The sequence below is a fragment of the Cygnus atratus genome, chromosome 2, assembly GCF_013377495.2.
Source record: "Cygnus atratus isolate AKBS03 ecotype Queensland, Australia chromosome 2, CAtr_DNAZoo_HiC_assembly, whole genome shotgun sequence".
NCBI classification, from domain to species: Eukaryota; Metazoa; Chordata; class Aves; order Anseriformes; family Anatidae; genus Cygnus; species Cygnus atratus.
The window spans coordinates 107,563,147-107,577,963 of NC_066363.1; the positions used below are offsets into that span (position 1 = coordinate 107,563,147).

Genomic DNA, 14,817 nt, shown 5'->3' on the forward strand with positions numbered 1-14,817 from the left:
AAGCCTAGATAGGTAAACCTAGGTATAGTTCTAGTTGCCTCACTACATCCTCGTGTTTCATGGGATGACATACGATTTCCTCATACACTTTTGAAACTGAGAGCCAAACTTCTAGGATGTATTAGGATGACAATAAAACTTTGAAGAAAGTCTTCTTAAGCTTTCACGATGAGCTGGTCACTTCCTGTATGAAATGAAACATTATTTCATAGAGAGTTTATTACTACCATGTGGTATCTTAGCAAGTAAAGCTTGTTTCCACCAGTCTTAAAAAAAAACACCTATGTGCCCCACATGTGCCTTCATGTGGGTTAAGTAGCAGGGCCACAAGGTACTTATCAACTGTCCAAGCTCTACTTACCTTGTCAAGCTATGTGATAAGTCTCCTCTTCACACACACAAAGGAATAAGGTGGGGCAAGCCCAGTACAAAAATCAGTCCCTCCCAGGGCTGTCCCATGATAGCCATCAGCCCATGGGGCCAGGGTAACACTCATCACTGTGAGGGAGCTATGGAGCAATGGGAGAAGTTCTCCAGGTAGTGACTGCCTATGGGGGGCTGTGGGACTCCTTATGCAATGCAGGGGAAGAACATTTTGCGACTGGACAAAACTTATTATGGGGAAGAGCCTCAAAGGGGAAAAGTTAGGGCAGGGAAAGGAGAGGAGGATCCAGGAGGTCTGAGAAAGAACAAGTATGGGGTAGAAAAGAGGGATGAGAGGATAACATGTTGGCTGTAAGCAGGTTGCCAGTCAGCATGCTTATCTTGCTGTGCCCTGTACCTCATCAGTACAGTCTATCCTGTCTTTATTAAACTGTTTCTAACTGTTCTCCTGGGTGAAGGGGTCTCTATGCTCAGAGTGTGGAGGTGGAAGCGTCAGTCCCTGGAGAGGGGACCACAAGTCACAGGGACCTGCGTGTCTTGGGTGGCTGTGGCTGGACAGACCAGAGAAGGTGTTTGTTGTTTGATCACACTGACATACAGAACCACACCAGGCCAGCCAGCAAGTAGGATGAGAGGCTTGGGAGCAGGTATCAAAGCAGCCATAGTTCTAGGATGGATACTGAAGAGACCAGAGGGTCTGCAATTGAGCAGCCAGAGGAACCAGGAGGCCCAGTGCTACTGGGGAGACCATCTAGGCGTTGACCAGGAGACCCATCTTCATGAACGTGCATCTGCGCATGAGTCAAATAGAGATGAGAAGAGCCAGGGCCAGCTTCTAGGTAGGCTGAAAGTCCAGGCCAGTTACTGGAGGGATCCACAGTGTGCCATCAGGGCTGTTGGCTTTAGAGGCTTGCATGCCCAGGAGCCAGTAAAGGGGGAGACCTGGGATTCAGGGGCCAGTTACTAGATAGATTGAATGTCCAATTTTGTAGAAATCCACATTGTATGTATATGAACATATATTTTCCACTTAGACTTTGTTCTGTATAGTGCTCTAACCAAATTCAATTTTAGGTTACCTATCTGCCAAGTCACCTCAAATAGAGACCACATTGCATATGCCCAGGAATGCAGCCTTTGCAGGTACTATTGCATTAAAATGATAAGGTTCACTAAATTCATAATAGGGAATACAAATATATTTTGGAAATTATTAACAAGAAATGGGGCTTGATAATACTCAAAGAATTTGCAATGTAAAAAGAATAATGTAAAAGGTAATGGATCTAGGCTAGGTGAGAATTTTGATGATTGAGGTCTGACTGGAAGATGGGACAGAAGAAGAAAACAATGAGAAATTTCAGTTTTTCTGGTGGTGTGCAAAGAACATCTTGGACATTCTGTGCAGAAAACATGCTTGGCATTGATTGGAGACTCCTAGATCCCAACTTTGCTTTCCTTTTTTCCCCCCCCTCACTTCTTTTAAAACAAAGTTAGCACCAACAAGCCACAGACTATTTCTTCTTTTCTCAGAGTGCAAAGGTATGTGACAAAGAAAAATCCTATGAAAGCAGGCTAAATAGACTGAAGATTAAGATAAAAAAACATTTGTCTGTCATAAATATTTCCCCTATTCCCTGAGGGTTTAGAAAATGCATCTCTGGAAATTCAGGACTATCAGTGTTGATCAGTTGTTGGTATTTACAGCACTCTCACACAGGATCTTCAGATGGAGTATGCCGTCTTTGTCTTTATTTTTTTCTAAAGGGGTTAGACAGCTGCTGTCCTCAAGGCATCCTAATCTGACCAGAGAAATAACATGTCGGAGAAGTTTTGCAAGGTGAGATTGGTTAGGTTGCAAGAATTGTAATTTCTTAGTTGGTATAAACCTTAGGTGCACATCAATCAAACCTCCCATTTACATATGTTTTTGGGCATGTGAGTGATATCCTAGAGGCTGATCCTAGGGCCTAGGGGCACTGTATGGTGGGTATAGCACTTTGGCTTTGAGTTTTGATGTGAACACTTCATCTGTTGGAGTTGTGAGTCAAAGCAAAAAAGGTTAGGAGGTATGTTTGTGTTCATTCCTTTGTAGTTAAATTATCTCTGTAAGAATCACGATTGTTTTAACAGCTGTGTGAGTTCATAGGACAGCTGGAAGGGGGGATGCTTGGCAGTCACTCACCTGCTGCTGGGCCAGAGCCCTTGCCTTTCTGCAAGCAGCCCAACCTTGCAGGCTCTGTGAAGCGCTGGCTGATGTGGGGTAATGGCCTCAGCTGATTTGTCCTGTCTTTTCTGCGCTTTTCCTACCAGTCAGACCCATGAAGATCTGCTACCACTTTGTGTAAACTGAGTAGATTTGAGCAAAGCCGATAAAACAGGAAGAATTAACTTGTTAGCTTTCGATGAATTTTTAAACTACAATTTAATACAGTAATGACTATATCAGAGATATTCCCTGACCAGTTCATTTTAGATTCAAGTCTCAGATTTGAAATTGTTTTGCAAACATACAGTAATTCCTTTTCCTGAGCTCATTTATTGTGCTGCGAGTTCCAATCCCCCTCTTGATTCCCGCATGAGAATAAAGGTTAAAAAGCTGTTGAAGAAATGGTCTGCTTGAAGTGAAAACTTTATTTTTCCCTTGGCTTTGCCTACATTTTTGCTGTTCTGTTTTGCTGTAAAATGACCTTGAAGATAGGCCCGTGTCCACTGTCTCCTTTATCATTTTTGTTTGTATAAGATTTTATTTGCTGAAAGGCTGCAGGAACAATGCAGAACACATACAGGTAATTTGAAACAACTTCTATAGCCTTGATTTGATTATTGGATTTTTTTTTTTCTTGTAGACCTGATTAAGTGGATAAACCCTGCTGCTCCTCCACTGCCTCTTCCCCAGGCAGAGCCACTGCTCGGGGCGTGGGAGGGTAGGATCAGTCCTTACCAAATTCTCAGTTATTCTGAATCCATCCCGGAGTATCCAGACAAAAAGCATTTGAGTGAATTGATGAGCATCCAGCTCCAGTAAAATGCCTGGGCTTGGAAAGCCAATTAATCAACTGATGTCTTCCCTGTTTCTGCTTTGCTGAAGGGAGGAAACCAGTTCCTGAAGTCACTGCTAACACGCTGCTGAAGAGCCCACTATTTTTTTTTCTAATGTTCCCTTACAAACTTTTCTCATTCAAATACATGAATTTGTAATGCACGTTTTGTAATCCTCCATGCCGCACCATTCATATATTTTACTAGCCTTTCTTGAGGTCTCTTTTGTTCATATCTTGCTCTGTTAAGAGAGGAGGCAAAAAAGGGTTGTAACTGGCTGCTAATGCCTATAGTGATTAGATTGTTTCTACTTTATTGGCTCAGAGGGGCTAGATAGCAGAAATTTGCAGTGAAGGTTCTTTGAATTATAAGGGTCTGTGGAAACCCTGGTTTGAATTGGGATTGTGAAATCCTTGCTGTTGAAATGTCTAGGATTCCATCCATTTGCTTTAGCCTGTGGAGTCTCTAAAATGCATGCTAAATGACTTCTACCAGAAAATGCCCTTTAAAATATGCCAGAATTTAACTTTTTGATGGGAATAGGAGGGATCAAATTAACTCCACTGACTGGGAGAATAGCTGTGAATTTACATTTATCTGCAGACAATTGTTCATTTATTCCTTCAGTAGCTGCTAACTAATGCAATGGTTCAGTAAGGCATTTAACTATGTTCATTTTAAATTGTACGAGTTGTCCAATTTGCGTTTACAGGGTAATATATCTAATTTACAAGATGAAAAGCATCTTTACAAATGGAAAGCAAATCTACCATTTATCTAGAACTCCATGGCTTGTGAATAAAACTGGGCACTTTCAAAGGCTTATTTTTTGATATTAACAATAAATCTCATCAAAAGTTGCATTTTAGAAACCATATGTTTTTTGCTCATGCAGAAATATGAGCTTGTTACCGAAATGGTCATTTAGAAGTAAACATGAATTTGAAGCTAAAACTGACACGTATCAAGTCCTATGACAATTTATCTTCCTTTAAGTAGGTTTACAGCATGTCTGCCAACATCCACCAGAAGTTTATCATTGCTAAAGGCATGCAGAAATACTAGGGTCAAATGGGTGACCTCTCTCCACTTCATAGTGGTCACACAAGGGACAGCTTAATTTCTTTTGTATTTCATCATACTCTGAAGGGGGCATTTCTAACGGGAGAAATGGCTGCGAAGTGCAGTGTAGGCTTTCTGTGAAGTGGAGGAAGCTGTTCTTTGCAAGCAGTGAGAAAGATGTATGGGGCTGGGCAGGGAGCTTCAAGCTGAATTGCCTGTTGACTAGAGGAGAGCAGATCTTTCCGTAGTGATAACAGCGTATGATCTGAAGGCACCAATGAAGTAGTAGGTAGAAACCATGACTGCTGGTTGATAGCTGAATTCTGTGTATCTTGGCATAGATCAGAGGTTACCACACTGATATTTACTCAAGCAATCAGTAAGGTTGCTCAAAACTTTATTGCAGGCACTTGGTGTAAGGATCTGGTACTGCTGTGTTGCCACTGCCACAACGAACAGCAGGAACTGAAAAATCCAGGCTTGGTTATGGCTGGTAGGCTGAAAATCCTGCTGTGGTAATAGGAAAAGAGGGTAAGAAGGGGCTTCTCAGTGTCAGGATGTTTGCCCCCAAAAAGAAAAATCCTTGTATATACCCTGTAATGTTAACTGATGATACAGGCTCTCTTTAAAACTTGAGCAGCCCTCTTCATCTTGTCTGTTCTTTAGGACAATGAGAAATACATGCTTCCCGCTCTGCACCTCTTCCCAGATAATTGCCTCACTTCCCACAGTAAATCAGCAGAAATGTTTGGGGTATTTCAGGGTAGGATCCAAAACGTGCTTTGCAAGCTGTAGTGTCACAGTAGCATTGCTGAATTTTAAATTAAAGGACTTCAACTCTCAAGCCTGGTCTTCAGACTGTTTGATTTTTCTTTAAAAATTACCCTTTAGGCTGAAATGTATCATTCTTGTTTTCAGGCCAAAGGCAAAATACTTTTAGGACACTTGATTAAAATTCCATGTGGCTGGCTGAGTTATTGAGCATTGATGGTAATACAGAAAAGAACTTTCTTTTTTTTTTCTTTTGCAGAGTTGTTTTTTCCTCTCTTTAATTTTGTGTCCTTAAAATTACACTTTCAAAAATTTATGCGGTGTGACACAAATGCCTTTTGTTTTATAAGGATGTTTACTGTAAAATAATGAGGGCTTGAAAGTGATGAGGGCTTGAAACATAGCAAACATGGAATAGGTGACTTGCTGCTAATATTTTTAAATTAGAGACAAAAGATGTGCCCTGTGTATTTGTTAATCTGCGCGTAAAGACAGGGAAATGTAAGTAAATTAAGGTGATTTGCAATTTTACTTTGTTGCCTAGAGTAAAAAGCCTGGGGAAAAAAAGTAGCAGGGTATGTTTTACTTCTTGCAAAAAGCAGACCACCACCCCTATAGCATATTAAACAGTTGCTTATAACTGAAGAAAGCCCTGCAGAGGATATTTCCCAATTAACCATTTAAACTGAAGATGTGAAATCTTGTCAGTAGAGGTAAGGGAATGATAAAGTTTTGCATGTCCTAAGTGTTGTACCAGTTGTAAATCGTACCAGCTCCATCCAAGCTAGAAGAAAGGTGCTCCCTTCCACCCAGGAATATCTGGCAGTGATACAGGGCTGTATGTGCTCTGATAATGGCTTTGTGCCTGTTTGAATGAAAACATTTTTCTTCTGTGTTTGAAAGAACACGTGGCTCTGTAAAACTGGAGAGTTGGTAGTTCAGAGGTGCCAAAAACTCTTCAACTTGAAATAGCTTTTATTAATTAATGGAAGAAGTCCACTTATTTTAAACAAGCACTTAATTTCATCTAGTGCAGCTATACACAGTAAGATAGTGCACTCATATTAGGAAAGCAAAAAATGCCATATATAAATTTCATTTTGATATATGGCTGGTGAATAACAAGCTTAAATGAAAAAAATACATTTCAGAGTTACCCTGAAGTGCTACTAGTTGTTTTAAGACTTGGTTTATGATCACAAGGAGGTGCCAGGAGCCTCAAGGGATCCTTATTTATGTTTATGTGGGAAAAGACAGTAACATTTTATAATGTTTTGATACTAGGTCACCATATAGAAATGACTGGGTCTACTATACCTTTAAATTTTTTTTTTCCAATCTCAGACCTCTTAAAATTTGCAAGTAATAAATATGAATTTAGCATCATGAGAGAACTAATAGATACTTGGGTCATAACTTCTAATTTATTATACTCAATATGAAGCCTAATGTTGCACATTTATGCATGCAAATTTAATTAGGGTCAAACCCAGACATGATTTTCATTACAAGGAAGCCTCAGGTTAAAAAATGATTATAGAAGAGAAGCACATGATGAGCTGTAATTTCTTGAGGTAGTCATAGTAAAAGGTAGGAAAAAAGGCTAGCTTACATCTAACATCAATAGGAACAAAAATGTTCTGCTTCTTTGAAATTAAGACACATCATAAATGGTGAATGACTGAGGTCCCTAATCTTTGGCATGCTGATCACAATCCCAGTACTACTGTCATATTCATCTAAGCTAATGTCTCTTAGGCTGCACGTAAGCAAATCTAACAAGACACTAAAATAATTGTATTTTCTTCAGCTCTGAGTGAAAATTGTTTCCCAGATTAAGGTGACTTCAGGAAAAAGAAATAATGTGGTGCTTAAAAAAAAATCAAAACAAAACTGGAACAGCCCCCAAACCAATAAACACAATGATGCAGACTCCTCAACATGTGGAAAAAGCTTTTGGTGAACAAGAAAGAACTAATTTCATGGTCTAGCAGGTTTGTTGTTCCTTGGCAGCCTGCCCATCTGTCAACTGTTGGCTCTTATACTTTGGTAGAAAAACTGTGGCAACTTCTAGGCAGATTCTTGAACAGGCCAGCATGATAGGAAAAAAAATATATACATACAAGACATGACTGGACACAAGAAATATAAGTTATACTTTAAAAGTGCATGATATATGTAGAAAGTATTCACAAATTTCTCAACTTTTATATTCAGTCATACTGTTCAATGCATGAACTAGCATGAAAGCTAGTTTTCTTCCTCCTGTCTCTTAGTTTGTTCTGGATGAAAGAAAGCAGATAGTTAATGCCATGTTATTTAGAAATTTCTGTTTAAAGTTTTTATCTTTTTTATTCCCAGGAATGCAAAAGTCAATTTTTTTTGCCTCTGATGTGTGAGATTTGTGGCAGACCAAGCCATAAAGCTATAAAGCCTATTGAGGGCTGTGATTTAAGCTCTTAAAGCTATTATATTTCCCAATGTTTTTTGTTCCCTCAAAATGTTGAGTACTTTCAACCTTAGACCAACAAGTGTGACATACACTCCTTTGGGCAGCAAGGTAGCTCATTTGTAGGAATCTCTGGATGCTTGCTCAAACTCCTTCGGTGTTATGCAGTTGCATGCTGCCCCATGGCTTTGCATCCTAATAACTCTACTTCCAATTGGAGTACATGCTCATTGCAACAGAGTTTCTATATGATTTAAGTCTGTGTTTGCAAGCTCAGAGCATGAGGGATTTGTAAGAGAAGATGAGCTGTTGTAAAGTTTTCATTAGCTATCTTGTTAGGACTTGACTTCATAAAGCAAAGGATATTATTATAATGTTGGTGTTCAGCCTAAACTGGTGTCTAACCCATCTATGGTGTTTAAAACCATGCTTTGTGTAATAGTGTTAGTTACTGTGTAACAGAGGTGACAAAATTCAGTATCTGTGGAGATGTGTTAGTATTGCTTGGCTGCCTTTTTTTTCTAAGCGTTTAATTTGGAAGTCTGGGTTTCTTTCATTGTAGGACTTTTCCAGGGAGTGTAGTAACTTCCTAACTTTAACTCACCATCCTCTGATACTATATATAGGTAAATTTAACATCTTGCAATTAAGACTTAGGTAGGATCAAATGTTTTCTTCTCTCTTTCTTTACTGTTAGTCTTCCATTGCCTATTATATTTACCATGCTTCTTATGCTTTGAAATGTAGTATTTTATTCGAGTTGAGACATTAGGTCATTTGGGGCAAATTTTCTTCCTTATTCAAATTATCTACTATGTTTTGGCCAGCAACCTGGCTATCTGCTGTGCTGAGTATTTGAAGGAAACCATGCAAGTTGTGTCAGACCTGCTTTTAATCTTCACAAACTCGAGAGAGAAAACTAAGGTGTATGAGGGAATAGTACAACTGATGTTCATTCGTTATAAAGCAAACTTTTGCCTCCTATGTTTCCAGTCTGAATTTGCAAGCATGCATCTTTATTAATTTGCAGTGTTATACTTTTTCCAATACTTTTCTGAGCAATTGGTTGTTAATTAACACATCATCTAGCCCAGGGGAGACCTCAGTAGTCAAATGCTTGTTGCTGCTAGTGCTCTCAAATTAAGGGTCTTGTTAGTAATGCTGAATGCACATAAGCAACAGCAGAAAATGTTTGGCAGAGAAGTTCTCTGTTATTTGGGCAGAGGAAAGCACCGAGTTTGGTCTTCTCCAGCTTGTTTGTGCCCTGGCAGCTTGCAGGGTTCAAATAGAATATTACTCACTGGTCGCATTAACCATTGTAGTGGTTTTTTGTTGGTGTTTCTTCTGGTGTTTCTGTTGAATTGTTTAAGTGTGATTTGCAACAGATTTACGGAATCAGAACTATAAAATAATCAACAGATTTTTCTGAAATCGGGTTTATGAGCATTTAGCAAATGGCTGTAAAGTAGGCTGTTTCCTAGATAACCTGAGCTCATCTCATGGGCTGGTGTAGAGTACATGTCTCCATTGTGACTGAGTAGGAAGCAGTACAACAGAAAAGGATCTTTACCTTAGCATACAATGCAAACTGAATTGTAGTGCCTTGCAAAGAAAACAAAACTTATTCTGGGGTGTGTTGATGAAACTGAAGAATTCAAGATTTTTTTTTACTCCAGTTGGTGCTGATGAGGTCGTAAGAGTCACACTGGAGAGATGCAAACTGCCAAGAATTCAGAAAGATAAGAGGTTTAGAAAATTGACTGGAAAGACTGAAAGGCTTGTTTCTTTAGTCTGGAAAAGAGAAAAGTATGTGTGTGATAACAGCCTTTCAGGTAATCAAAAGCTGTAATCAAGATCATGACAGATCATGAATGGAGCAATGATGACTAAAAATCGGTAACTTTCGCAAGCGATAGAGCACGCATGTTGAGGAATACCTCTCACTGGAAGCTCTTGAGAACAGAGTAGACAAATTTAGTACATTATTGTATTCAAAATGGTTTGAATTAAAGTCTCACTGAGTAGTATTTCTGTGAATGACATATTAGTCAGCTTTGCTATACAGCATGAGGAAACAAGGAAAACAGGTTCTAGGAGAAAGTCTGTCATGGCACTGAGGGTTAATTCTTAATCTGAAATAATCGTATCTAAATACTCCAAATTAAAGTTTGTAGAGGTGCTGCTAATAAAACTATACTCCTTGGTTGGCTCTTGTATAATTTGTGTTGTACTAGCAGAAATTCTGCTCTCTGTAGAGCTACAGAAAAATAAGTGGTCAGTTTTCCGAATGATTTCTTAGTGGCTTGCTATGTAAAACCTGTGTGGAACTTGTAGTGAAGCTTTTAGCTTTTCCTATGGGTTGATGCTGCTGCTAATGCATATTTTCAGGCAGTGTCTCCACAAAATGGATTATAAGGCAGGTTGAGTGTTGCACAACAGATTTCCTGCTGACCATAAGAACAGAGAGTTAGTGCTTAAATCCAGCAGTTAGAAATTAGGGATTTAAACCCATTTATGTTAGGGAAATCAGCTCAGATTTTCATTGTGATTACAGGATAGGATTCTGATGAAAGTATGTAGAAAAGGTTAAGCTAGGGACATTTGCTGGTGAAATAAAATGAGATTAAATCTATTAAGAAGGCAAAGAATCTGAACCCAAACCTGATAGTTCCAGGGATTTTATTTAGTAAACTGACTTAGTCCAAAACTTGAATAGGACAGAATAACTGAAACAAAAATCTGTGCCATTGAAAAATGGCTGAGAATGTTATAAAGAATGTGACCTCAACGTCTGCAGTGTAATACTATCACATTTTATACATTCTAATATTCTGTGACATTTTATTACATTTTGTTCCTAGTCCTTTGTGTTTTGCTGGAGTGCATCTAAGTATTCTGAACAACTATCACTATGTCCTCTGTAAATATTTTCCATAAATGAATCTATTGCTAGTGAGCAAACTTCAACATTGCCTGCTTTTTATGAACCACTCATTGCCTTACATTTTTTTAAAAACACTAACTTGCAAATGAGATTAGACCCCTTCAAGTATTTCAATATGAGAAATGACGCAATAAAAAGCTCATTGTTACTGTATGCATCAGCCCTTATGTTTAAGTTGCATTTACTCTGTTCACTTGGAATTACTTCTTTATTACCAGATTGGCACAAAAAAGCCAAAATACTTGGGGAAAATCAAGCTGTTACTTTGCTGAATGTCTCAGAACTGCTCCCTGAAGTCTGGTGGGAAGTCTTCGTTGTGTACACTGATGAACAATGAAAAAAACACTGTCACCTTCTGGACTCAGTACTTGGTTTGCTTCAGATAGTCTTGCATTCATTTCCCATCAGGTTTGTTTTCCGATTTCAAACAGACAAAAACACCTTCCAGATTCATTCAGTTTACTGGGATAGCATACAGATCAGTTAATCCAGATTCAGTGGAAATCTGTTTTAAATGTGGCCTTCCTGTGAGAAGTTTTGCCATCCTTGCTGTGTTTATCGTGTTACAAAAAGTAGTATAATCTTTATCGCACTTATTGAACATATTTGCTGACATAGTGAAGCCTATGGAAAGCAGAGCTCCCGTATGTATCTTTCTGTTTGTACAATTGTGTTTGTAAGAGAAACAAATTTAACTTAATCAGCTATGCCTCTGCTAGGAAAACTGTTATTCTGAGGAATCTTTCAGTTTCTCCACATGCCATCTGTAAAAAGGGAAGAGGTACAGCCTGTCAGTCACATTATGAAATCCATACATGTCAAATATGTTCAAACCCACAGACAACACATGGATTTTGCCAAAACATCCAACCCCACTCCCCCTTCACATGTAATAGAACAGTGATGAAAGACTATTAATTTCCTGGGTGAAAAAAGCAATAATCAGGGCTGGTGTTGGGGTTTCATTCAGATCTAGCTATACAGCATGCAGGCAAGAGCTCTAAACTGAGAATTTTTTTTTAAAGATGAGTGAGGGATCAAATGTGTCTAAAAAGCCCTTGCTAAATGACAGAGAAGGCTTACACCTGCATGGTTTTTTTTTTATGTGCTGTGACCTGCATGCAGACTAAGTCTAATGTCTTTAAAGTGCAGTGATGTTTCTGTACATGGGCAGGCTATTTGAGCTAGACAAAATGTTCAGTAAATCCAGGATGTATCAGATCTATCTAAATACTATGAATAACTGATCTACTCATGTAAATCAGATGTGTCCAGAATGTGTTGACAGATGTGCATTGGTCATATCCAGAATTTTGCACCCCTAGGGGGAGTTGCCAGAAACACAGAACTGTGGAAGCATGTCCCAAGTCCTTGAAATTTTTTGCAGGAAAAAATTCAGGGGTGCTTGTACCTGTGATAAATAAATAAATAAATAAAAATCGGTTAGATGAGGAAAACTTATAAAACTACTCAGAATTAAGAATCCAGGAAAAATGGTGGTAATCATCCCTGTAACAAGGAGCTTGCCAGATCTTCTGTAGACACTGGTTTCAAGTAGAGTAATTCCCAAAGAAATCTAGGCCATACGTCCAGCCATAACCTTTAAAATGGAGAGATGGATAAGTGTCCTGTGTGCAAACATCCACTACTCACACAATGATGTATCTCAATCCAAAATGACTTTGTATGAATTGTCATCACAAGCTGCATGCTCCAAGTGTCTCATTCATTCTGAAGGATTAGCGTTGGATAGGCACATGGAGGCACATAAAACAGATGTTGATTGCCTCGTCTACCTAAAAGCTCCTTGCCTGAGTTTCTTTTCCCTGCCATACTGCACACTGACCACCTGTTTGTTACAACTGACTTCTTTATGAGCAAGCCTTTTGTCTGACTTTTGGTAAAATATTAACATTATGTCCTTCACCACAAGGTCTGCCTGCTGAGCTATACGTACAGCAAATTTGTCTAACCTTTAGATTCTTCCTTGTCACTTTAAGAGTCTAACATTGTAGAGTGTTAATGTGACAAATTCTGCCACATCCACATTGCAGACCACTTTGGTAAGGATTTGATTTCATCTGCTTTCTCTGAGCTTGGGGCTTTCTGTCCCTGTTCTGTAGGAAAGCTCTGAATGGCGTAATTCTGGGAATATGCACCCAGTTACGCAGGTTTTCAGCATTTCTGTAGTTTTAGTCCTATATCTGGGTAAAACCAACTCCTTACAAATGAGAGTAACTTCCTTGAGTATTTAATGAAATCATACTCCATTTCTGTGCTGAATTAGTGAATCAATTGTTGCTCTGTATTAAGGTCAAACTATCATCTACATGCAGTTCACTTTCTGGTATCAGGTAGTGTGTAAGTCTCTGGTTTGGGCAAATGGGCTGCTGAGTAGCTGGAAAGAATCAAGCTGAAGAGTTTACCTTACCATGAAAAGGGTTGGCTAGCACTCAGAAGTAAATGAGTTTTCTTCAAAAATTCTTCCTGCTTTTCTTGCGATTGCCATAGTCTCTTGCAAAATGCTGGATGGTAACTTCCAAACAGAGATGGTCTCAATGATAGAAAAGTGATGTAGCAAGTGCTTACAGGCAAAATTGGCTACAAGGTATTTTAACAGTTGGAATATAGTCAACCAGACCAGATTAGCCAGGTGAGAAGCCACTGCTGAACTCTACAGATTGTGGCCATCCATATGGAGGTCTCTCAAGGCTCTTTCGAAGCCTCTCTGCTACGATTGCATAATATGATAATGGTACCTGATAGCTTAGCAGTGAAGTGGTGAGGATTTTTTTATGTAGCACTTCCCTTCTTTTCTAGTGAGAGTTAAGTGAGAATAAATCTAATTCAATCAATCATTTGTGCTGGACTTCAGATAGCAAACTGTAAAAGTTACATTAATGCCTTTAAGAATGCAAATATCACTTGCTGTAAGTTCAGTTTAATGATACGTGATATCTTTCAGCAGAGTTTTATGTCAGTTACGACCACTTTAATTTTAAAGCAGGATATGATCACAGTCACACATTTATCTGTAATTGGCTCATTTAAGTGACTGATTCTGTGGTTATTCATCTTTATCATACCTACTTTCTCCCTAAGACAAGTGAAAAAGTATTTCACCAGGTGGTTATAGTCCTCTTTTTGTGGCAGAGGAGCATCTGGAGTTCTTCATCTCACCATTATGAGCACTCAGCTTTTCTTAAAATGTTTCTTAAGAACATGCTGAATGACTGAAGAGGAGCAATGAAGAGGAGCAAATGCAATTAATTTATTTTAAATTTGCCCCTTTTTTATGTTGCTTATTCCAGATAATTACTGTTTCTTTATAAATCAGCTTGTAGGCTATTCAGCCTCCACTGAAATCACTGGCTACACCTCTGGAAATTGCCTTAAAATTTGATTGCATTAAAGAGAAGCAGAGATGAATGTAATTAGCTAGTGTTTGAAGGGATGCATCATGTTCGAGGAGAAAGCTAACAACCCCTATTTTTTTGTTCGATCCTGGGACTAAACTCCAGTGCCACTACAATTGGATTGAAATGTCCTTTTTTCTTATCTCTTTGAGACCAGAAAACTCATCATGAGACCTTAATGGCATCTTACCAGCATTTCATTTTACTATCAGTCAGTGAATTTGTTAAAAGTTGGTGAGATGCTTGATGACAAGCAGGCAAAAGGGCTCAGTCCAGAGTGACAGCTATGGTGTGTGAACATGACGGAACTTGGGATTTTGCAATGAAACTTATCCAAGACAGCACTAACCATCAGCACTTTTTCTTCAGAGCTTTTCTATTCCTTTGGCACAAATCTGTTGACTGAAGGTTATTGTAGGTAAATTATGTCACTCTAACAAATGACCCTGGAAACAAATGGCAGGACTACTTTGTAACGTGAGTGAAGGGTAATGAATGACCTGGGAAGTTAATTGGTAGTTCTTGAAGGCTGGACGATGGATGCCTTTGTGAACAGTAGTGAATACTGAATACAGAAGATTTTTTTTAATCATTAGAGAGTAATGTAAAACAGGGTACCCTCTTCCATCAGTGAGCTTTCTTGTCTGGTAAGAAAATGTAGGCTGCATTTCTGCTTTGCCTACAGCTGTAAGTCTGGAGCAATACTGCACCAACACTGCAGTAAACATGAAATGAGTGTGCAGAAGGCA

The 14,817-nt window shown here is 38.8% G+C and overlaps 1 protein-coding gene across 1 annotated transcript in view; it reads left to right on the top strand.

Moving 5' to 3' along the window:
• Positions 1-1,012: 1,012 nt before the first annotated feature.
• LAMA1 (laminin subunit alpha 1) overlaps positions 1,013-14,817 on the top strand; it is a 98,198-nt gene continuing 84,393 nt past the window's right edge. Inside the window, exon 1 of the mRNA XM_050708774.1 lies at positions 1,013-1,223. Within this exon, the coding sequence (XP_050564731.1) occupies positions 1,013-1,223 (211 nt within the window). The remainder of the gene's footprint in view (positions 1,224-14,817) is intronic.